Below are 23,895 nucleotides of genomic sequence, written 5' to 3'. Positions count from 1 at the left end.
TACCCTCACAGCGCTCATTTTCACCCACGGCCATGGGCTCTTTGCCCGCACGGCGTGAGCGCCCGGCGCTCTCATTTCTCCGCTCTCTCTCGGCGCCCATGGCCTCGCGCCTCTCGGCACCATCTTTGGCCCCGCCAGACCACCTTCGGCACTCGGCGACACTGTTGCCTCTCGCCTGGTGCTGCGGCTGGCTGTCTTCGGCAGTATGCCCGGGTGTAGCCAACTGTCTAGCGCCCGTGACTGCCGACTCCTCCTCGGCTCTCGACAGACCCCTAGGCAGGCCTGTATCACTTCCCATGCTTATTGTCATCATCATACCATTCTCCATCTATGTCATGTACTAAGTAATGTGAACATCCCAAACTGAGGAGACCATGTTATTAGGTAAATTGTTCCTCATATTTTTAGCATGTGGGCAGAAGGATGATGCTGAAACACCTTTGTAGCTAGATGCAAACGTTGAATATGTTAATTGGTGAAATCATTGATCAGGAATCTGTGTGGCTATATAGAGTGAATTGAAGCTGCATATATAAAAAACCGGCATGAGATATGTCATTGGGTTCCAGACCAGGGTTTAACAGATCTTTGGGACGTTCCTATTATAATTTGGTCATAGCCAATCCATTTGAGAGGAACTTGATTTATCTCCAAGAGTCCACATATCATAATTTCAAGCTGTGTTGCTCCCAATATCAGTTGGCTTGCTCTATATGTGCTAATGTTTACGTTGGTTTTCAGTTTTGCCATCCTCCTAAATGATACTAAACGAACAAGTCAGGATGTGAAAAGATCTGCAATTTGTCAAGGCACTCGTTTTCTCTCTCGATTGACAATAGCTGACGATGAGCGATGACCACCCGGAATAATGTATGAGGCCTCTCTCTTTCTCTCTCAACCAGTTGACCAAAGAAAAAAGGGTTTAGAAAGCTGCCTGTTTTTCCTGTGTCCCTGTAGTGTCTAGATGGCTGTATGTGAGTTTGCAACCTTTTATGATCTTTCATTGAGTTGGTTGGTTTTGCATCCTATAAATTTCTGAGGAATGCACTTTGCATTCATTGTTTGCCGAAAGCTTCTTCATGTTTTTGCAGGTTGGGCATTCCGGATTCTTTATTACACAGGCTAGTTCCACTTCAGATTAGAGTTAGGGGACTGGAGCTCAAGAGGGATTAGTTCCTGCAAGGGCTTCATGCAAATGTAGATCTGGCTTGATTTGTTTCTCAAACTATGATCTTATATTGTACAGGTTTATTTTGAAGTTTCCAGAACATCACAGTTGGATAATTCCGGTCAAACTTTACCAAGAGAAAGAGAATCTGAATGCTGGGCTTTTGGTAAAGCAAGAAAAAATATGTTAGGTGTCCTAGAGATTAGATTTGTAGCATTTTTTGAAATGAATATTCGTTTTCTTGCTTGACAGCGGTATCTACTTTCAAGGGATGTAGCGGTAATCATTTCAATCGTATAGGTATATGTCGATGATTTAGACAGTACAGTTGTCAGTCTCCTCTCTGACAGTGGGATCAAGTCCTTTTTAGTCCAACCTTGGATCATTAATCTTGGGATGGACTGCAATAGTTCTGTAAAAGACAAATGAAAAAAATGGAAGGAATAAGAGAAAAGTATGTGAAAATCTGGTTAAACCCATATACGTGTGTACGTGTGTATTTGTTATTTACAATCCTCTGGTCATATAGGTGGGACTCATCCTTGGCAAAGAAAGATGGGTGATCGCCGTGGCAGCAGTGATGGAACAGAAATTTTATTTTAAAGTGCACAGGCATGCATATAGTTCAAACAAATTAGTACTGTCATAAGAAAGATGCTTCTACTTTTTATTCTTTTTATTTGCAGATATGTTTTTTTATGCTTGTACAATCAATGTTCTGAAAAAAAACTTAAAGTGACCATGAAATTTAGCATCTTGAGGTTTTATTAAAATTAATTTTGGAAAAATAACTATTATAAATATTTTCTTTAAATAAAAAAATAGACTAATGGCTTTATGTTAATAATAAGAAAATGTTAACTATAAATTTTTAATATTGGTAATATTAAAAATTTATAATCTTAACAAATTGCCAAAATAGTAAGGTATTCAAGTGGATTTTGGTAAAAGGTAGAATTGAATTTAAAATACAGAAAATGTGTCACCAAAGCATTTAATGCTGCTACTTTTCATTGAAATTAAATGATATTTATATTATATATATTTCTATGAAATGAAATCGAAATTAAAAATAGACAAAATAAAAAATAAAAAGAGTCAAAGGGTTCTGCCTAACCATAATTAAGGCTGTCCCCTACGAGCTTGAACGTTTTTAGTCATTTTCTCGTTCTAGCTTTAAATATGAAGCTGTGCAAGCTCTGTCACTGAACGGACGTGGCTACCATTTTGGTGGGCAGTAGTTTGAATGTTTTCTTATATGTGCATATGTGTGCGCGGCTAAGAAGGGAACATGTCCATGTTCATTCATAGATAGAAGGACCAGAAAGTTGTGTACAAGTACAACACATGCAGACGAGCAGACGAAATATAATGCCATCTTCTGCTGTGGTCAAGGCGACCAACTTGGAAGACCTGGACTAAAATGAGTTGACACAACCCTCGCCTCCAATATCTCCAGCATCCAAGTAGATTTTACTCACTTAGGAGACTTGTATTGTGCAGCAGAAGCACCTCTAGCTATAGCATGGTCCATTACTTCAAGGAATGCGCCACCTTTCACAAGCTTGATCTCCAATGGTCCTATTGCTTTGTAGTAGGCACGCAGAAGCACCTCTAGCTATTGATTTGACACCTCTATCTGTCTATATAAGTTCATCTCCTGAATATGATTAAAAAATACATCTATAAAGCAGATCATAAAAAAAAAATGGAGAATGTTTCGAAAAAAGGGCGTGTGGTTGTTCCAAAAGTTACTTTCCATAGTTGAAGATTATTTCATTTACACATCCCAATAGACGGAAACTGTGAAATTTGCCATCGGTATGGGGACAGGCATGGTTACCAAGCTGGTAATCAAACTGCAACACAAAGACCACTAATTGAGTTTAACTGGCTATTCTTGGCCTAACGCATTTTAGTTGGGCCATTTCCAGGTGAGCGTAATTAAACTTTTTCTCAAATTTAAGCCTGTATTTGATTAATCAATGCTTATTTTCTTAAAGGTAAAACATAGATCGAATTAGCTCAGCCAAAACACTTGCTTTCTTCACCTTTTTTGCAAAAATGAACAACCATAATGCTTTCACTTTTTCAGAAACATACATACATATCAAAATTAACTAATCTAAATTTGTGTTTCTTATTAAACAGAACATAAAAAACTCACCAATGGACGGCAGTCATTTTTTTTCAATAAAAAAGTGATCCTACTTAGAGATGGTTGGTCAACACTATTAGCAGTTCATAAGGTGTCATGTATAGTAACAGCTAATCAGTATTTTGACTTTGAAATGTACCGATATATATACACACACACACACACACAGTTGTGTGTGTGTGTGTGTGCGTGTGTCTGCGAAGAGAGAGGAGAGATCAGTCTCATAATTTATGTTCAAGGCAAATCCAGACATGCTTTAACATGATTTTCATCCGATCCATCTATAGCATAACTTATGTTAAATATGGTGGACCTCTTGCTTTGGTATTTTTATAATTTAATGAAAACCTTAGCTTTAGGAATCAAACTCTTGGCCCTAACATATTTTGTACGACAGAACAATTAAAGCATTATATCCATACTGTTAACTTGCTTAAAGAAGATTGTAAATCAGTGAGGGTTCTCTATTACTTACACCATTAAATGTTTCCAGGAGAAAAGTTAGATTGCTTGACCATGAAGTGCATAAAAGTTCTTGTAAAATTTCATAATAAACAGCCTAAAATTGTTATAAATACTTTATACTCAATAAATCCTATTTTCCGGAAAGGAAACATAGTCAAATTGTCCGCACCTGGCAGAAGAACAATGGCCTGGGCATGTACATTTAAAATTTTAAACGTAAAACAGCCAAAAGCCTCAGCTAGTGGGAACATTAGGGAGGTCATGATAGAGTTATTATATGTGTCTTTGTGCGTGTGTTTCTTTGTGGATGTGTGTCTGGTCAAATCTTGCTGAAACTAAAGGACACTCTCTCATATGATTCATGTTTTATGAAATCCACCAATTCTCGATATTGTTGGCCCCAAGACTAGATAGCAATGCACTTTGCACATAAATACATAGAGGAAAATGCAGAACACACACAGCCATATGACTGAAGAAAGCTATATACAATTTTACCAGAGTAAGTGGTCACAATGAGCTCATACTCTTTTCCGTCATCCACGTGAGCCAAATCCACAGGGTCCACCACTTGCATTGCACTTATCTGGCCAATATCATCTGCAGGCTTGATAGGCAAAAACTCAAAGTAGGCCACGTTAGGCATAATGGTGTAGGCAATGTCTTCAGGCTTAGTAAAAGGGTATAAGTTTAACCCAAAGAAGCACTCTGATGATCCATAGGCAGTGCTGGCCAAAGGCAAGTCCCCACTGTAGAAGTTCAAGCTTGGAATATACTGTGCCATTGATCCTGTCACTACAAGATTCAGGAATTTTGTATTTGGCCAAATCCTCTTTATGATACCCTGAAAATCCCCACTTGAACATTCCTTCCTTATGTGTTCTGCATTTTCTAGGTCAGGGGTTAGAGCGTTTCTTAATGCTGCTCTAACTGCTGTGTCAGTGACTTGTAGATTCACTGTCCCATGCGCAATATCTACTGCAAGTTCTTGATATTGATGCTTGAGGGAGCGGATAGCCTGGAGAAAGCTTGATGCAAAAGTTGAACCTATCTGAAAGATGGCAAGCCGGTCAGCCAGGCGAGCAAGCATTTGAGCATACAAGCTTTGGAAGACATCTGTGCAATGGATGGAGGGGATGGAGCTGGTGTAGTTGATGTTAGCATAGTGTTTGCAAAGAAATTGAGGACTTTTATAGTAGCTTGTAAGTACAGGCCGCATGATAATTCCAGCGGGACTCTTGGTCTCTGTTCTAGTAGAGAAGAAGAATAGGACTTTTCCTTTATCTAATCCTGACACATTCCTGTTTGTCATAGAAGAATCTTGCCATCATCAATATGCTGTTAAGGTTTAAGCTGCAATGAACTTTTGTCCTGTGTAAACCCAAAAATACATGAAGAAAAAAATGTGGATAAAAACAGTACAAAAAATGAAAAAAGTGAAAAAAAATGCAAAAACGCGTTAAAAACGTGTTTTTTAATGTTTTTTTTTAAATGCATTTTTTTTAAGTTTTAAACGGTAATTTAATTTTTTTCAGTTTCTTTTTGAAAAAAACATGTTTTTTGTGACTATACTTTATACATTCTTTGCATAAGTGTAGTGTACTAAAAAACAACATTAATTTTGTTACTGCACAAGTGCGCTTGTTTATCTTATTTGAAGAACATAACAAATCTTTTGACACTCCAGTTATTAATTTTGCAGTAAATCCACCATTTGCTTTTCCTTTCCTCTCTGACTCATTGTTCAGAGTCACGCAAAACTACTTTGTGGCCTTTGGAGGTAAGGTGCATTAAGAGGTATTGTCTCCTCATTAGCATTCATTTATTTTTGGGTTGTTTTCCTCCTTGCAGTTGCAGTAGGTTCCTTCTAACCCAAGGGTCAATAACCAAGAAATGAGCAGAATAATGTGCTTCATTGTCAGCAGTTCTAGTTCAAAACAGATTTTTTCTCATTCAATTGCCTGGTTTGTGATCATTCTCATATTTAGCAGAATACTGTCTGTAATAACAGTACTTATTGAAGTGAAAATATAGTGATTAAATTTCTTTCTCTTTTCATTTTTTATCATCCTTAGATTCATTGTTGTTGTTGTTTGATTCAATGATGAATTTCATTTAATTTGAGGTCATTATATATTACATGAATTAGTACCATGACGTTTCTCATAGTTTAAAATTGATTCAAAATGTCTACCTGAAGTAGAATAACCCATGCATATCTGATTTATGCAAGAACGTCAAATGTTACTAAACTTTTGTTTTCATACAAGATCTGGTATAGTTAGGACGTCATTGTTTAAGTTCAAATATTCAAATACCTTAATGTATCTTCCTTTAGTAATCAAAAGTTGTTTTTTGATCAGAATGAAATTGGTTAATCCAACAGCATATTGATTGTCAATTTGAAATTCACTCAAACGAATATTTAAAACGTAGAAAAAAGTAGTGAGACTACAATTTTGCTTGTAGTCTAAGAGGTTGATGACCCATTTCATTCCCCAAATAGATGATATGTACTTCACAGGGAGAAAATAAAAATGCCAACATAATCTGTTACTTGTTCATGACAGTGGGAATGAGCCATCCGAAGATTGTATAAATCCCTTCATGATGGTTGGCAATCAGCAGGATGATTTTCTGCTCACCGCCTGAAGTTCTGGAGCTGCCAAAAGAAGCGACATTCAACTGAACTGAGAATTTACAATGATGCACTAATTCACGCATAGTTTGGGGAAGGAAGAAGAAGGAAGAAGTGAGACAGGGGTTTCGGTTTCCATTTCCTTTCGCCCTAGGGTTTGATATCATACCTATAGAATGGGTTTGGGAAATACCAAAAAGTGAAGCGATATTCAAATTTTCAAACTATACTCTCTCTCTCTAGTTTATAAAGGAACAAAATTGTTGTTTTACTGTTAGTTATGCTGAACATCGCAGTAAATAAGAGAACGGCTCATTATAAATAATTAGCATGTTATTGATTATATTTACGCTTTGTTTGGATGGAGGGAAAGGAAAGGAAAGGGAGGGATAGAAAAGAAAGGAAAGGAAATGAAAGGGAGGGAAAGGGAATGAAAAAGGAAGAGAATGGAAAGAAAAGGAAAGGAAAGGGAGAGAAAGGGAATGAAAAAGGAAGAGAATAGAAAGAAAAGGAAAGGAAAGAGGTGACTATAAAGCTTGTTTTGATAGAAAGGAAAGAAAATGATAGAATTTATAATGTTTTACAATAATATCCCAAACATTCAAAATGTTTAAAAAATTAAAAGGGGTATAGATGGTAGAAAGAGACAGAGGTTTCCTTTCCTTCCCAATCCATCCAGTTTTGAGAGGACTGGATTTACATTACATTTTCCTTTCATTTCCCTCTGTTTCCTTTCTCTCCCTTTGCAACCAAACAAACTTTTTAATTTTCTTTCATTTACCTCCTTTCTAATTAACCAACCAAACAAATGATTGATTGTTGAATCCCTCCCTTTCCCTTCATCCAAACAGAGCCTTAATTTATGTTAATTACGCATCATGTTGGGTTCCACATATTTTTTTTACAGGTTTATGGTGAGTAGGTTTTCATTAGACCCTATCTTTTAGGTATAGTTTGATCCCTTGAAATATGGAATTAGAACAATTTTTAGGAACTTCATTCCAAAAATTGTTGGAATGGAAATAAAATCCACATTTCCAAAACTCCAAATCGCAACGGTTGAAGATTAATTAGATCTTTGAAAGCATTTCAAAAATCATAAGGCAACTAGGTAATTTTGTTAAAAGACACGTGATCATTTTGACAAATGAGTGCAAATTTTTGGGCCGAAATGCAATTTTGCAATACAATTGTGAAAAAGAGGTTCAGACGCAGCGGATTCATTTTCACCTGCTTCTACTCTCCATACTTCTCTTCTTCACCGTGAAACTGAGTTGCTGCTGTCAACCAGCAACTGCCCAACAGTGATGCTTGTATTGTAAGGAGGAAACCCAAAAGCATTTGAGGTGGATATATAAATATTTTTTGTAGTTTTTGTTTTTAGTTTTTTGTGACACCGGAAACAACAGTGTTGGCCGGAAGTCGTTTGCGTCGGCCTGAGATTCTCTCTCTCGTTCTCGCTCTCTATATTTTGTCCTTTTATAATTCTCTATGTCGAGGGTTGCCCTCTGGGTTGACCAGGTTTACGCCGAGGCTGGATTTCATCTGAATTCCTCTGAATCAAGTTAGAGGATAACAATAGGAGAGGTGGAGTGTGAGTGGAAGCCTCAAAGTAGAAAAACTGGTTCCAAAATTCTTGTCTGACTCCTCAGGGTGGAACGAGAGTTCCATAAACTTGATTTTGGAATCGCTCTTAATGGGCAAAAATTTGGTTCCTAGTTTGATGCAACCCAAATGAAATTCGGATATTTGAATTTTAATCTCTTGTTTACAGTGACATTCTGGAAAAACAAATTTGCCCTTAGGATAGTAAAAAAGAACATGGGAAAAAGTTCATAGTTGTTTGATACAACCATTAAATATATATATGTTATTATTCCTTGATTAAATCACATGCATTTGTTCCAGCTCATTTTATAGTGAAGAACGTGCAAGCACCGAAAAAGCATTCTTAGGAAAACTTTTTCCTTTTTTTGTTTTTAAAGCGTGCACAGGTAAATTATATTTATTGGGTTTTGATCAGGCCAATTAGTTCAAACCTGACTGCACGTACAAGAAATCAAGAGAGAGAAAGAGAGAGCTAAGAACCGATCACAACGACCCTCAACTCAAATTATTTTCCTTGAGAAGAGAGCCATCTAAGAATAGAACCAAGGTTAGTGGTTGAAAAAATTAAGGTAATGTTTGATAGCTTTGGACCTCAGATCTTGGTCTTAGTAGTGTGGATCTTAAATCCACCTTACATGTAAAAACAAAAACATAGATTTAAAGTTCGATGCGGAGCATTACAGGCGGGTCGACTCTAAATCCGCAGGTCTGTGATCCGGGAGTAAGACCCGGTCTACGAGCTAGCAACCATTTGACACCTGTCACAGGGCTTGCCCAACAAGTTGGAAAACGTTGGAGAACATGGCAGCACCTAAAGCAAGTGGTTGGTGGTTAGAGAGATTGTAGCCCATGAGGCCTGATTTTGTGGAAGCCCTTGGAGATGTGTGTCACCCATGAGGCCCCGATTTTGTGGGAGCCAGTCATGGGTAGTTATACACCCAGCTATAAGCCTCACAGAAGGGAGGCACCTGGAGATCAGGAAAAATAAAGAAAAGAGTAAGGGCCTCTCCATTTTTTTGGAGAAGAGAGAAAATCCTGCGTTGTGCCTTATTGTTCCTCGTCATTTTGGCACTGAAAATTTTGCTAACGTCTGGGTGAGAGACTGATTCAACAAATCCTCATACGGATCAACTGGTATCAGAGACAGGTTTTTCGTGCATGGTGGGGACCCGATCGACACACGGCGCCACTGGTGAGCAGTTGCAAAATCTCACACAACATCGACGGCGACCACAAATTGAAGAGAGTGACATGTCTACGCCCGGCGACAAAGAAGTGACTGCTGGGTTGGTTGCTGCTCTTCAAACCATGCAATCCACCCTTGAAACCATGGCGTTACGGATGGAGCAACTTGAGCATGTTCAGCAACAAATGATCAAAATACAAAGGGAGGACGCTAATACAAGACAAGAAGAGGAGAAGGGACCCGAACAACCTCTCACAAGGCAATGCCCAAGACCGTTTAAGGTGGAGGCCAAGATCGACATCCCTGTATTTGATGGTTCCATTGATGCTGAGAAGCTGGACTCTTGGTTGGCTCAAATAGAAACCTATTTTACTCTTTATGAGTATCCAGGTACAGAACGTGTAGCCTTTGCTAGGTTAAAACTTACCAACCATGCATTGGCATGGTGGAATGGTATCTTGGCATCTCGAGAAGGACAGGGCATCACTTGGGAGGAATTTAAACGACTCCTGAGTTTGGAGTTTTATCCAATGGGATATTTGCAAGATCGTTGGACAAGGTGGTATACGTTGCGGCAGTATAACACACAATCAGTTCAAGAATATACAACCGAGTTCCGACGGCTTGCGGTTGCTCTTGGTGTATCGATCAACACTGAGGAAGCTGTACAAAAATTTGTGGCGGGTCTACATTATACGATTCGCCAAGAGTTGCAGCATTTTTGAGTGTTGGATGTCTCAAGCGCAAGTACTACAGCAATGGCTATTGAAGCAAAGAATAGGGGAAGCAACTACAAAAATTCTGCAAAATCCAAACAGAAGGTATCAAAATATGATAAAAATCACACTTCGAAGGACTCCAAGTCATATCCTTCCAAGTCTGATTTTTACTGCGATCATTGCAAAATTTCTGGACACAACAAAGAAAAATGCTGGAAGGTGCATCCTGAATTGAAACCCAAGCGGTTCAAGGAGCAGAATAGAGGGAAACAGATTAATACGGTGATGGCTAGAGAAAATGAGCCTGAGAGGGTTGGCTCAATGCAGCAGCCAGACACGGCCCTATCCCTGATGGCGAGATCTGATACTGTTATCTCAACCACGGAGGAGGAGCATGCTGAAGAACTCTTCACCATCAAGATTCAGGTGAAAAATGAAGTTATTGGCGCAATCTTCGACACCGGAAGCCAAAAGAACTTAATCTCGTCAAGTCTGGTGGAATGACTTGGTTTGGTCACCACAACACATCCTCGCCCATATCCATTGGGATGGATTATAAAGGATGTTGGACAACGAGTGGACCGCCAGTGCAAGGTGAAGTTTGCCATCACCTCTCTTTTTATTGATGAAGTTATTTGTGATGTTGTTCCACTTGATGTTTGCCAAGTGGTTCTTGGAAGTCCATATTTGTGGCTCTGTGATGGTCACTACCATCAACGAGCACAAGAATATGAACTCACAAAAGACGGGAAGCAGTTTGTGATCACTCGGGACAACATCGCCCCTCCAACAGATTTGATGACAGCCGGACAAGTCAAACGAGTGGTGAATGCATGCCAAAGATTTGTCTTATTGCTTGTACGTTTAGTGCAGCCATGTGAAAAGAATGCTACAATTCATCTCATGTACACGCACGAGAAAGAAGAAGGTATGCTCACCAAACTACTCAACTCTTATACTGATTTGTTTGAAGATCCACAAGGCCTACCACCATGGCATCCAGTTGAGCATGAAATTCACTTGCAATCTGATGCCCCTCTACCCAACCTTTCCATGTATCGCAATTCGGTACTTGAGAATGACGAAATTAAAAGACAAGTGATGGACCTGGTGGAGCATGGATTAGTGCAGCACAGCAGTTCGCCTTGTGGATCTCCTGTGGTCTTGGTACCCAAGAAGGATGGAGGATGGCGCATGTGCATTGATTATAGAGCACTCAACAAGATCACAGTCAAGAACCGTTACCCACTCCCTCGCATCGACGACTTGCTGGACCAACTCAAAAATGCTCGATTCTTCACCAAACTTGATTTAAAATCACGATACCATCAAGTTTGCATCCGAGACGAGGACACATGGAAGACGGCATTTAAGATGCATCAAGGACTCTTCGAGTGGAAGGTGATGCCATTCGGCCTGTGCAATGCCCCCCCACTTTTATGCATCTCATGAATGATGCCCTATGTCCATTCTTAGATAAATTTGTATTAGTTTATCTCGATGGTATTCTGATATACAGTGAATCATGGGAAGATCACAAGCAACATATTCATCAAGTCTTTGAGGTGTTACAACAACATCAACTACGGCTTAATGGAAAGAAATGCGAATTTGCCAAGACCTCCCTCATCTATCTTGGCTTCATAGTTGGTGGTGGAACCCTCGGCATTGATCCAGATAAGGTTGATGTCATTCGTAAGTGGCCGACGCCCCGAAATACCACTGAGGTACGCAGTTTTGTTGGTGCTTGTCAATATCTTCGAAAATTTATTAAACATTTTTCAGTATTGGCCGCACCTCTTCATGCCTTGACTAAGGCACATAGCAAGTTTGAATGGACAGAAAAATGTGAAGCTGCTTCCAATCTTATGAAACGAAAAATAAGTGAAGCTCCACTCCTTGCATTGCCAAATTTACACAAGCCATTCAAATTAGAAACCGATGCTTCAGGTTACGCTATGGGAGCAGTCCTCATGCAAGAACAACGACCAGTGGCCTACTATTCCGAGCTATTCCAGGGAGCACAACTCAATTATTCAGCATATGATAAATAGCTTCTTGCATTACATCAGGCCATTAAACATTGGCGGTGCTATTTGATAGGGAAAGAAACCGTGGTACACACCGACCACCGACCCTTACAGTATCTCCAATCGCAGTCAAAACTGCAGCAAGTGTGCCATATGAAATGGATGTCTTACCTCCAGCAATTCAGTATTGTCATCAAGTACAAGCAGGGGAGTCAAGACAAATTGGCAGATATGCTCTCTCGGCCACCACAGGCCTCCGTTTGCTTGACCGGCTTCATGCAAATCCAACCCAGCCAGCATGATGATTACGTCCATCTATATATGCATGATCCAGATTTTTGTGAGCATTACAAAGCTGCACAAACGGGCATAAAATCTGAATATACTATCAAAAATCACTTGCTGGAAAAGGATGGACGACTGTGCATCCCACAAGGGGCAGATCGTACCATGTGGTTGAGGGAAGCTCATACCTCCAAGGTGGCTGGACATTTTGGAATCAACAAAACAATCCAAAATTTACAGAGGTATGTCTACTGGCCCAATTTACACCAAGATGTTAGTCGGTTTGTGCGAGGATGTACACTATGTAGTATTTCCAAGCCCAGCAACCGTAAGATAGGCTTGTACCAACCTCTGCCGGTACCAACACGTCCGTGGGAAGTGTATCCATGGATTTTGTGGGTGGTCTACCAACTACTAGGCGAGGACATGATTATCTCTATGTAGTCGTAGATCGTTTTTCCAAAATGGTTATTCTTGTTCCATGCAAGAAGACTATAACTGGAGTTCAGACGGCTCGCCTATATTTCCACAATGTCTGGGTCCACTTTGGGCTGCCCAGCTCTATTATCTCAGATCATGATAGTTAGTTTCTAAGTGAATTCTGGAAAACGTTGTGGGAATTGATGGATACCAAACTTCACATGAGCATTCCTTACCATCCACAAACGGATGGGCAAACGGAAGTAGTGAACCGCACCATGGTACACTTGCTACGGGGATATAATTCTCAGCACCCAAAAACGTGGGATGATAGTTTGCTGTATCTTCAGTTTGCCTTCAATAGAGCAATGCATGAGTCGACACAAAAATCGCCTTTTGAAGCTTGTCTTGGCTTCCTACCATCTAGCCCATTCGACTTGATCTTCACGGTCACCCCAAATGAAGCAGATCACAATGTCACTACACCTTCAGCCAAGGCTTGCCACTTCCTTGACCATATCAGAAAAATTCATCAAGAGGTGAAGCAGAATCTGCAGTGGGCTCAACAAAGATATAAGGCACGCCATGATCGACATCGAGTTCATGGTCAATTTCAAGTGAATGATCTGGTGTGGCTGCACATTGGAGCTGACCGACTCAAGGAAAAAGCGCAGAAATTAAAGCCCCTTCATTATGGACCATTTCGCATAATCCGAATGGTGGGAGACAATGCATGCCAACTTGAACTACCCGATTACATGGCAATTTATTCAGTAGTGAACGTCAACAATCTCAAACTTTTTGAACCATCTATGTTGGATGATGAACAGCCAGAGGTCTTACCACCAATTGATGATATTCTGATCACAAAAGCTACTGTCCTATCATCCGACACTATTCTAGAAGTCAAAACAACCAATACGCGAAGAGGACAGCATATTTGCTATCGTATCGGGCGCAAGGGTGAACGCCCACAAGCTGCAAAATGGTACAACCGGGAAGTCGGCCAGACCGAATTCCCTCATTTGAATTTTGACTTCGCTGGAGCTTCATCCTTTTTTTGGAGGGGGGACGAATGATCCGGGAGTAAGACCCGGTCTACGAGCTAGCAACCATTTGACACCTGTCACAGGACTTGCCCAACAAGTTGAAAACGTTGGAGAACATGGCAGCACCTAAAGCAAGTGGTTGGTGGTTAGAGAGATTGTAGCCCATGAGGCCTGATTTTGTGGAAGCCCTTGGAGATGTGTGTCACCCATGAGGCCCCGATTTTGTGGGAGCCCTTGGGGACGTGAGTCATGGGTGGTTATACACCCAGCTATAAGCCTCACAGAAGGGAGGCACCTGGAGATCAGGAAAAATAAAGAAAAGAGTAAGGGCCTCTCCATTTTTTTGGAGAAGAGAGAAAATCCTGCGTTGTGCCTTATTGTTCCTCGTCATTTTGGCACTGAAAATTTTGCTAACGTCTGGGTGAGAGACTGATTCAACAAATCCTCATACGGATCAGTCTGATATCCTAGTGATCTCATATTATCGCGGATCTAAGGTCCGTGGTGAAACAAACACATTCTGAGTGAGAGAGAAAGAGGGTGGGGGGGGAATAGCCAATCAATTACGCTCAAGAATCGCAACCCTCAACCCAAATCAATTTTCCTTAATAACTATGAGGAGAGCATCCTCCAAAAAGTGAACCAAGTGCAATTTAAAGAGAGAGAGAGAGAGAGGGAGAGAGAGAGAGAGGGAGACCTGACTAGTAACTCGGAGATGGGTTGGGCAGAGAACATGGGTGAAGGATCACTGTTTGGAATCCTCTGTATGTTGGGTAGGATGTCTTTGTATTCAATGATTGGCAGCTTGGACTTGAAGGTTTTCCTGTCTATACTTCCTCCAAATATCCCATTCCTCTGTAGGTACTCAGTGTAGGCGTTGGTGGAAAGGATGTCATCCAGCACCATCTGTTGCACCTCATCTACATGACTCGTCATCTCTTCTATGAACTCCAACGGCTCCACCTCCTCCTCCATCCCAATTGGCCTCAACCTCAATCTCCCTTCTTTCTCCATCTCTCTCTTCCTCTGAAATTTGATGAAAAGAGTTGATGATATAGAGAAAAGAACATTCCAAATATCCAAGAAGATGAGCACATGCCTCCATGCTTGGCTATGACAATAATGAGTACCACAACATCGAAAGAGTTAAAAGGAAGGACGTATGGTAATACGCCAACTATTTCACTCAAAATTTTCCCCAGAAATGAGCCGTTCAAGAGAGAACCAGCAGGGTTTACTGTAGCTCACTTGGTCGTGTCTTGGTATGATTTGATTTATTGATCCCCTTAACTTTGTTTTATAAATGTAGATATTTTTAATATTCATTAAGGGTAAACCGTGCATGTTATAAAACCCCCAATGCGATGCTGTATTGTTGTGCTTTTAATTGTTTTGGACATGGATGGGTAGACCTATGGTACAACTTTCAACTCAGATGTTAAACTTGCCACTGTTTATATCCTAGAGAAATAACACACTGGACCGTAATAGCTGCCTGGATTTGAACCAATGAAGTTTAAGCGAAACATTTTAGGTAAATGATTCAAAGTCAGTGAAGCCAAACTGATATTTGGGGGGCAGGAGCGGGGCTGGGGTCGGGCGGGTTGCAGGCCTCTCATCAGGCTGGGTACACCGTTTGTAACCTTTCCTGGTGTTTGGAAGTGCGGCAGAGGTGATAAAAGAGACCAGCCTTTCATAAATATCAGAAAAAGTCCCTCCCAACCCACTACTACAACTTGTAGTTCCTAATTCTTCAAATTTATACTAAAACGGTCCAATAAATACAGAAATCTTTAAGTAGTCTACCATATTTAAACTTATAACAAGATTGTTCTCTTCGAAAGCTTGTACATTAAAATTAAATGCCACATCAAAAAATGCTGAGATAACTCCCAAAACCTATGTTTACATACCCCACCCAACTACTCACTTGCCTTCCACTTCAATATCTCTTCAGGTCACGGGAGTTGGAAATTCTTACCCCAACGCCTACATCCTTTTTGCCTCATATCCTTTATCTATAACATAATCCCAGCATTCAATAAAATGAAATTCGCAGACACAGATAGTTAAATTTAAGGCCTTTGAAGCCCATAGAACTATTGCGTTAAGTTATTTGAGTGAAGTAGCACAAGCTCGATTTGTATACGCTCAGCTCAACCTCTATTCGTTTAATAAACGAGTTAAAAAATAAGCTCGTTTAAATAAATAAGCTGAGCTCGAGCAAGGTAAGCTCGACTCAGTTAGTCCCGATTAGGCTCGAATGGGTTTTAGCTAATTATAAGTTGGCTCATTAAAAGTGCACATCTATCACAATATTGGGAAAGCGTGACCCTTTTTGCTGTTCCTGATTCCTCCTTTTTCAAAGCTTGTTGAATCTAATGGGGTTTTACTCCATTTATAAGGTTTTTTGGGATCTCTTTTTCTTGCAAACTTTTCAGTACATGGACTATCAGCCTTCGACTTTAGTACTCTATGAAAAAACTTACAAGGAAAGCAGCTTTAGAACGAGATTATAAAAAGGAGTTCGGTTGTCGACTTTAGGTCAAATTATTTTATTCATCGCCTTTCAATTATCGTTTCAGGACTTGAGTGAATCGAGTTTGAACTCCATAAATTCAACCGAGCTGAGTTCGAGCTACTGCATTGGAGCATGACGCTCTCGAGCTGGGTCTTATAGTTGAAGATAGACTAACTTGGCTCATGAACAATCCTATGGTGCGGTAGTGGAGGACATACTGCCATAGCTTCCTAGATCTCCTCCCTCCTGGTGGGGGGATCCGATCTCCGAACCGCTGACTCCACCTCTTCCCATATTCGTGGATCTAAGATTCACAGGTTATTATACCACACAGATCTCCATAGGACAGTGAGGCAATCTCAAACATGTACACAAATAGATACAGCTTGAAGATGCTTATTTTGACAAATAAATACATTTTACCCAGATTTATATATATACGTTTTCCTGAAGAAAATTAAGAAGAGAAAAAAGGAAAATTACATTACTTATTTGAACATTTGAACAATATTAAGCACAATCATCCATAGTCTATTACAAATATATGTAGATTTGATGCTGAAATGCAGTCCCATGTAAGACATTAGCACATGGAGGGGTCTTGCTCTCATGATTTTCTAGTTAGAGATAAAATCGTGTGCATATTTGTTGGTGATGAAATTTTCAGCGTATTTTGACAAATAAATTCATTTTATACAAATATATGTATATATATATATATATATATATATATGTTTTCTTGAAGAAAATTAAGAAGAGAAAAAAGGAAAATTACGTTACTTATTTGAACATTTGAACAATATTAAGCACAATCAAAATCAGGTGTCATCTCACCCATAGTCTATTTCAAATATATGTAGATTGGGACATGGAGGGGGCCTTGCTCTCATGATTTTCTAGTTAGAGATAAAATCGTATGCGTATTTGTCGGTGATGAATTTTTCAGCATATATTTAGCAGTTCTTTCTTATAGAACCAGCTAAAGCTATTAATAAAAGTAAAAATAAGCTATTTTACTGATTCATAGCACATAAAAGCTTTGTTTACAGACATGGGAATTATTTTACAGACACAGGTACATCTTTGTTTAGTATTTTGGTACAATCAGTACTTAGTTTGATGTGAAGGTTGATAGTGATGTTTTTTGAATGAATTGTCCATATCATGTATGATGTACATAGTCATTGTCATTAATCAAGGTGCAGACATGACTGGCCCATACTTTTTGCCTCAAAGGGATCCAACGGTAACAGAGAACTTCTAAAATCATCCATCCTACGTGGGAACTACTTTTCAAAACTAACTTATAGTCATTAGAAGTCATTACCAAGTAGCTTTATGCTGTGAATGTTAATCATAAATTTAAATTATACCATCAATCAATGTTTCATAAATGTAGAAAATCTCCAATGTCATATGAAATTTTTAAATCGCAAAACCTAAATCATAAAAAAGACCGGCCGGGCATCATTAGATCATCTCACAATGCAGCAACTTCATCACCATCACTTCACAACAACAAATATCCCTTTTAGGAATGGCTGAAAGCTGTTCCTAAAAGCACATGTAGTGGTTCGTAAAAGTAATTAGCAATGGTCAAATGGTTGTTCCTAAAACATTCCTCAACTGCTCCTAATTACTTTTAGGATCGGTTGCGACTGTTCCTTAAGACTTAGTAGGACTAATTTTCCATATGTATTCCCAAAAGTTCAAAACTAGTTATATGTTAAGGTCCATATAGGAACAGTCACCCAGGCTGTTCCTAATAGTTGATACACCATTTATATATAAACTTATATATCTATATATATATATATATATATATATATATATATATATATATATATATATATATATATATATATATATATATATATATATATATATATATATATATATATATATATATATATTGTATGTGTGTGTGGAGAGAGACAGATTCATAAAACAAGAATATTTAAATTTATTGATCTCATATATAATCTTTATATGATTAAGAAATAGATTACAATTAATAAAGCTATAGAAAAAGAATAAAGAAAAAATAGCTTTATCACTAGCTCCATCTACATCATTTCCTCTTTTTTTCTGCCCACACGGACCTACTTATGAGAGTCTCAACACATGAAATATTTTCATTGTCAGTGTCCTTAAAAAAAAAGGTTTTGATAGAAGAAAAAACTATGCCACCGAAAACATTTAAACAGCAAAAAATTAGACACCAAGAAACTATTTCAATAACAAAAAGGTTTAAAGACCAAGAAGCTGCTTAAGATGAAGAAGGTTTTACACCCAAGTGCAAGATCCAATGCTATGTGTGTGTATGCAAACATATGAATAAATTATGGCAATGTCATTTGTCAACAATTTAAATACAAAATCATAGTCCTTATCACAAAATGACATGCACAACTACAATAAACCAACAAAGACTTTGGTAGTAACCACAACATAAAAAAAGGAACAGTGATAAAATTTATCCATGAAGACAAATTGAAAAACAAAATTCAGATAGCTAACTGAAATTATAAAGGAATATAAAATCGTGCAAAGAAGATTCAGCTTGGAGGTAAAAGATTGAGTGATCTTGTGCATTAACTGTGTGGTTTCAGTCCCCATGAAAGGTTGATAATAGAATTTCTTTACTAAATAATCAAACTTTCTTATGCATCCCCGCGGCAATCAGGTTGTCAATAATTAAATACAAATGATCAAGTGTAACCCATATCCATTCTTGAATGAATCTCGAATCCGATCACCTTAACCATATGCCCAATGAAACCATCAAGCTGATCTAACGAAATGCTAAAAACAAAGCTCTATTCATGACAAGACTTCACCATCCATCTATGCAAATGAACGGGAATTTAAAGAACCACTCATAGTATATAATTTTCTCTTTCTCTCTCTTTCTCTCTCTCTCTCTCTCTCTCTCTCTTACACACGAACACAAATAGTAGAAGTCATTTAAAGTAGAGTGACATCTTTCCCCAATTACATGTTGTTTCGTAACTACGTGGTGTCACCTTCTTTAGAAATTTTCCTTCCACAAAAAAGACTAGATCTCTAACGAAGACTAAATATGCAAAGTAAATGCACTGTAGTTGTCCCATTACCTACGTACAATTGACAATAAATGGTAAAATAAAATGAACATAAGGTCAAGGACAACACTTAAAGAGCAGCATTGCTAATCTATTGTAGACAAATGCAACATGATGCAAAAATTCAACTACAATCAAAGGCTTCAAATCTGGTTTCAAGGGAAATCTAACTTTAGTGAAGGAAAAAAACGAGAAAATACAATAATGGAGAACAATTAAAAGTTATAGGCCAACAGAAAATGCTCCAAGTCTCCATTACCTTGGAATTAGCTAAATAGGAAACCTCAAAGTAGAGTGACATCCATTCCAAATTACACCAAACTTGAGAAGTGAATGGACACATTAAAAAAATAGTAATGTCACATGCAATGAGAAGAGCTTCAGCCAATGCAACACGACATACTTATGTAGAAACCGCATAAAGATAAGTGTTATTTGTTGTCGGAAATGCCTAGATGTTATGTCAGTAGCAGACAACTGCCATTCATGTATCTTCTCAAAACTTGCTCACAGATTACTTTGATGTAGTGTACCTAAAACCATCCAGTCTACCTTGCAGCAAGTGCAAACATTACAATGGGAAAGGAACAGTAAATGTAAAGTGATGTCAAGATGCATCCCAATTAGCCACTCTGTTCAAATTCTGAGCTACATGACATTGTATAATCCTTCACTGAATTATAAACCTGCAACAGGCATTCATTCTACTGGTGGAATGCTGCTCTCGTCAAGCATAAATATGTTGATCAACTTTTGACCTTTAATTCAATGTCGACATGCTTTGTCCGGGCATGAAAGATAAGATTCTTTGCTAGATAGGTAGCTCCTAAGTTGTCACACCATATTGGTGATTCCAACTCTTTTAGACCTAGTTCCTTTAATAGCATTTTCAGCCATATAAGTTCAGAAGTAGCTCCTGCAAGGGCTTTATATTCAACTTCTGTTGAAGATCCTGCTATAGTTCGTTGTTTGGACGAAGACCAAGAGATAATATTGCTGCCCAAAAGTGTCACATAACCACTGGTCGACTGCTCGTCATCTGGGCATCCAGCCCAATCTGCATCTGAGTAGACAGATTTATTAAGATTCAAAGATTTTGAGAAATGAAGTCCAAAAGTGAAAGTGACCTGTAAATATCTTAGAATTCTCTTGACATAGATCCAATGCTCTTGAGATGGTTCACGCATAAACTGACATGTTTTATTAACAACATACGTGATGTCAGGGTGAGCAAGTACTGCATATTGAAGACCTCCTACTATATTTCGATAAAAAGCTCCATTATCAAATTTATCTCTAGCATATTTAGAAATAGTTATGTTGGCAACTGCTGGAGTGTCTACAGCCCTACAATTTCCCATACATGCCTTAGACAAGAGATCCAATATATATTTTCTTTAGCATAAATAAAGAACATCTGCCCTCCATGTAGCTTTAATTCCAAGAAACAGACACAATTTTCTCATAACTTTAATAGAAAATTCTGTGTCAAAATGATAAACGAACATCTGAATTTCTAATGTCATATTACCCATGACAATAATATCATCCACATATGTAAGAATAAAAATTACTTTACCTTCCCTTTGCTAAAGAGGGAAGAATCTGACAATGACTCATGAAATCCCTGACTTGTTAAGTAGAGTTGGAGCCGTTCGAACCATGCCCCAGGAGCCTACTTTAACCCACATATAGCTTTTTGCAATTTGCGAACATGATGAGGAAAATTCTTTGATTCAAAGCTTTGACTTTTGTACGAGCTATGAAGCAGTAACATAGCTTATTTTTACTTTTACTAAGAGCTTTTGTTGGTTGCTATAAGAAAGAATTGCTAAATATATGCTGAAATATTCATCACCGACAAATATGCATACGATTTTATCTCTAACTAGAAAATTATGAGAGCAAGGCCCTTCCATGTGCTAATGTCTTACATCGGACCACATTTCAGAATCAAATCTACATATATTTGCAATATACTATGGGTGGGGATGACACCTGATTTTGATTGTGATTAATATTGTTCAAATGTTCAAATAAGTAAGAAGTAATTTTCCTTTTTTCTCTTCTTAATTTTCTTTAGGAAAGCATATATATATAAATCTGGGTAAAATGTATTTATTTGTCAAAATAAGCATCTTCAAGTATATATATATATATATATATATATATATTTGTCTACATGTTTGAGATTGCCTCACTGTCCTATGGAGATCTGTGTGGTATAATAAGCTGTGAATCTTAGATCCATGAATATGGGAAGAGGTGGAGTCAGTGGTTTGGAGATCTGATCCCCCCCAGTAGGAGGAAGGAGATATAGGTGTAGTCAGCGGTTCAGAGAAGTTGTGGCAGTACGTCCCCCACTACTGCACCATAGGAGTGTTCATGAGCCAAGTTAGTCTAGCTCGAACTATAAGACCCAACTCGAGAGAGTTGTGCTCCAGTGCAGTAGCTCGAACTCAGTCATGGCCTGGAACCATTTTGGGTGATCAAGAGCTTGAAGATGATTTCTAGGCTCATGTTTGTCTAATTCTTTCTTGACGTAATATACTTTTGGGATTTTAGTGTAATCCATTGATCTCGTCACCATAGTGTTAATACATTGCCCTTGATCTCTAGCCTGAGGGATAATGTCAATCACCAGTTGTTGATTAATAGCATCTGGTTGAGCATATTCATGCATGGGAGATGGTTCATGGCTAGATGGAGAAATGTAAGGACTATTTTGATTTTCTTCCTGAAGGTTATCTTGCCGGTCTGTGGTGAGCTGACCGCAGCATGTTTCACAATGTTAAACAATACTAGGCAATATTGTAAATAAATGAGGTGATACCTTTTGAGGCTGATGGACTCTTATTTTAGAATCCATCCATGCTCGATCATTGAAAGAGAAAACTGGTCTCATGGAATGTAACATGTCTAGAAATGTAAGTTCTTTTGTCAATGGGGTCAAAGTAAAAGTATAATTTATGTTGATGCCCGTAGCCAATAAATACACATGGCCTCGACTTTGGTTGCATTTTATTTTTCCTATAGGAAATGAGCTGAGGTAGCAGGTACACCCAAACAATCTAATATGGTTATAACATGAAGGAATTTTAAAAAATAGTTCATAAGGGGTCTTGTCCTTCAACAAGTTTCTTGGCATCCTGTTTATAATGTGCACTGCCGACTAAAAAGCATTGAACCAAAAAATTGGAGGCATTGAAGCTTGAACCAGCATGCTCATCCTAGTGTCCACAAGGTGTTGGTGTTTTCGCTCCATGATACCATTTTGTTGTGGCGTGTGAGGACATGAGAGCCACCTATCCGTTTGCAGCAAGAAAATTAGAAAAGCTCATGCTAGTAACTCATGACCGGCATCCGAGTGAAAAGTTTTATTTTTAGAGTCAAACTGGTTTACAACATGCAACTTAAATTTCTCTAAGTATCCTTGAGCTTCAGATTTGTATTTTAATGCAAACATCCAAGAGTGGCGAGAATAATCATCAACCAGTAGTAGATAATATCGGTGTCCATCTTTTGACTAATATGGAGCTAGTCTCCGCAAGTCAGCAAGGATAATTTCAAAAAGATTGGTGGCATGGTATTTGGCATCAAGGAATAGGAGTCGATGCATTTTGCATATAGAGAAAACTGAGCAAAACATATTCTGAGATAAATCATAATGAATCAAACCATGTTTTTTCATTCTCTCTAAGACATGAAAATTTAAATGTCCTAGACGCTGATTCCAACGATCGATATTTTTATTATTTGCCTGAAGGGGTACACCACGTACATGCTAATCATCAACATTTTGACCACCATTTTTATTTGTTGAAGTATGACCTGCTAGTTTCTGACTGATGCAATTGTTATTTTGATCTGATTTGCATGCTACCATAGCTTTCAGTGTAACTGAAACGGTGTTACTGCTCTTGACTGTCTGATTTACTCCCGGGCAATGGTAAGGACCATGTTTATTCACCCCTTGAACTAGAACCTTTCCTATCTGCATATTCTTGACAATAAATTTGTGTGGTTAAAATTCAAAGAAGCAACAATTGTCAGTGGTAAACTTGGCAACAGATAGAAGATTTTTTTTAATAGAGGGCACATGAAGGACATTTCTCAACTGAAACTTATGCTTATTTGTATGTAAAACAATATTTCCTATTCCATGAATTGGCAGGGAGGATCCGTTGCCAAGCATGCACCACAAATTTAGGGCCCTGAAAGATGGATTGAGAAGATGACTGATCTGTTGTTATATGATGTGAAGCACCAGTGTCAAGACACCAAGATGAGTTTATCTTGTTGTTGGAGGCCCATGCTACAAACAATTTGGGTACATCCCAGCAGTTCGGAGCAGTGTGGTTTTTTCTGCCACAAAATTGAAATGTCACTTGAGGTTTTGACGTAGCCGATTGAGATGCTTGAAACTGAGTTTCACCTTTTTTGCTGATTTTGAGCACTGTTATCATGTGATCTGCCTCCACCCCTTCCTCGGCTAAAGTTCCAATGCCCATGCCCACGTTGGGCTATGAAGGCATTGACATTAG

At 38.6% G+C, this 23,895-nt stretch overlaps 1 protein-coding gene across 2 annotated transcripts; it reads right to left on the bottom strand.

The window, feature by feature from the left end:
* Window positions 1–4,744: 4,744 nt before the first annotated feature.
* LOC116259303 (indole-3-acetic acid-amido synthetase GH3.2-like) lies at window positions 4,745–14,785 on the bottom strand. Of its 2 annotated transcripts, none has more exons than XM_050079103.1 (2): window positions 14,424–14,785; window positions 4,745–4,842 (listed from the first exon to the last, which is right to left on the bottom strand). In XM_050079103.1, the coding sequence occupies exons 1-2, from the start codon at window positions 14,738–14,740 to the stop codon at window positions 4,839–4,841; spliced, it is 321 nt and encodes a 106-aa protein (XP_049935060.1). In that variant the 5' UTR covers window positions 14,741–14,785; the 3' UTR covers window positions 4,745–4,838. The 2 variants fall into 2 exon arrangements, with proteins under 2 accessions (XP_049935060.1, XP_049935058.1); XM_050079101.1 differs by lacking the exon at window positions 4,745–4,842 and adding an exon at window positions 6,191–6,453.
* Between the last annotated feature and the right edge of the window lie 9,110 nt (window positions 14,786–23,895).

The sequence above is a fragment of the Nymphaea colorata genome, chromosome 8 (genome assembly GCF_008831285.2).
Source record: "Nymphaea colorata isolate Beijing-Zhang1983 chromosome 8, ASM883128v2, whole genome shotgun sequence".
Taxonomy (NCBI): Eukaryota; Viridiplantae; Streptophyta; class Magnoliopsida; order Nymphaeales; family Nymphaeaceae; genus Nymphaea; species Nymphaea colorata.
This window is presented reverse-complemented; position numbering and strand designations above follow the sequence as displayed.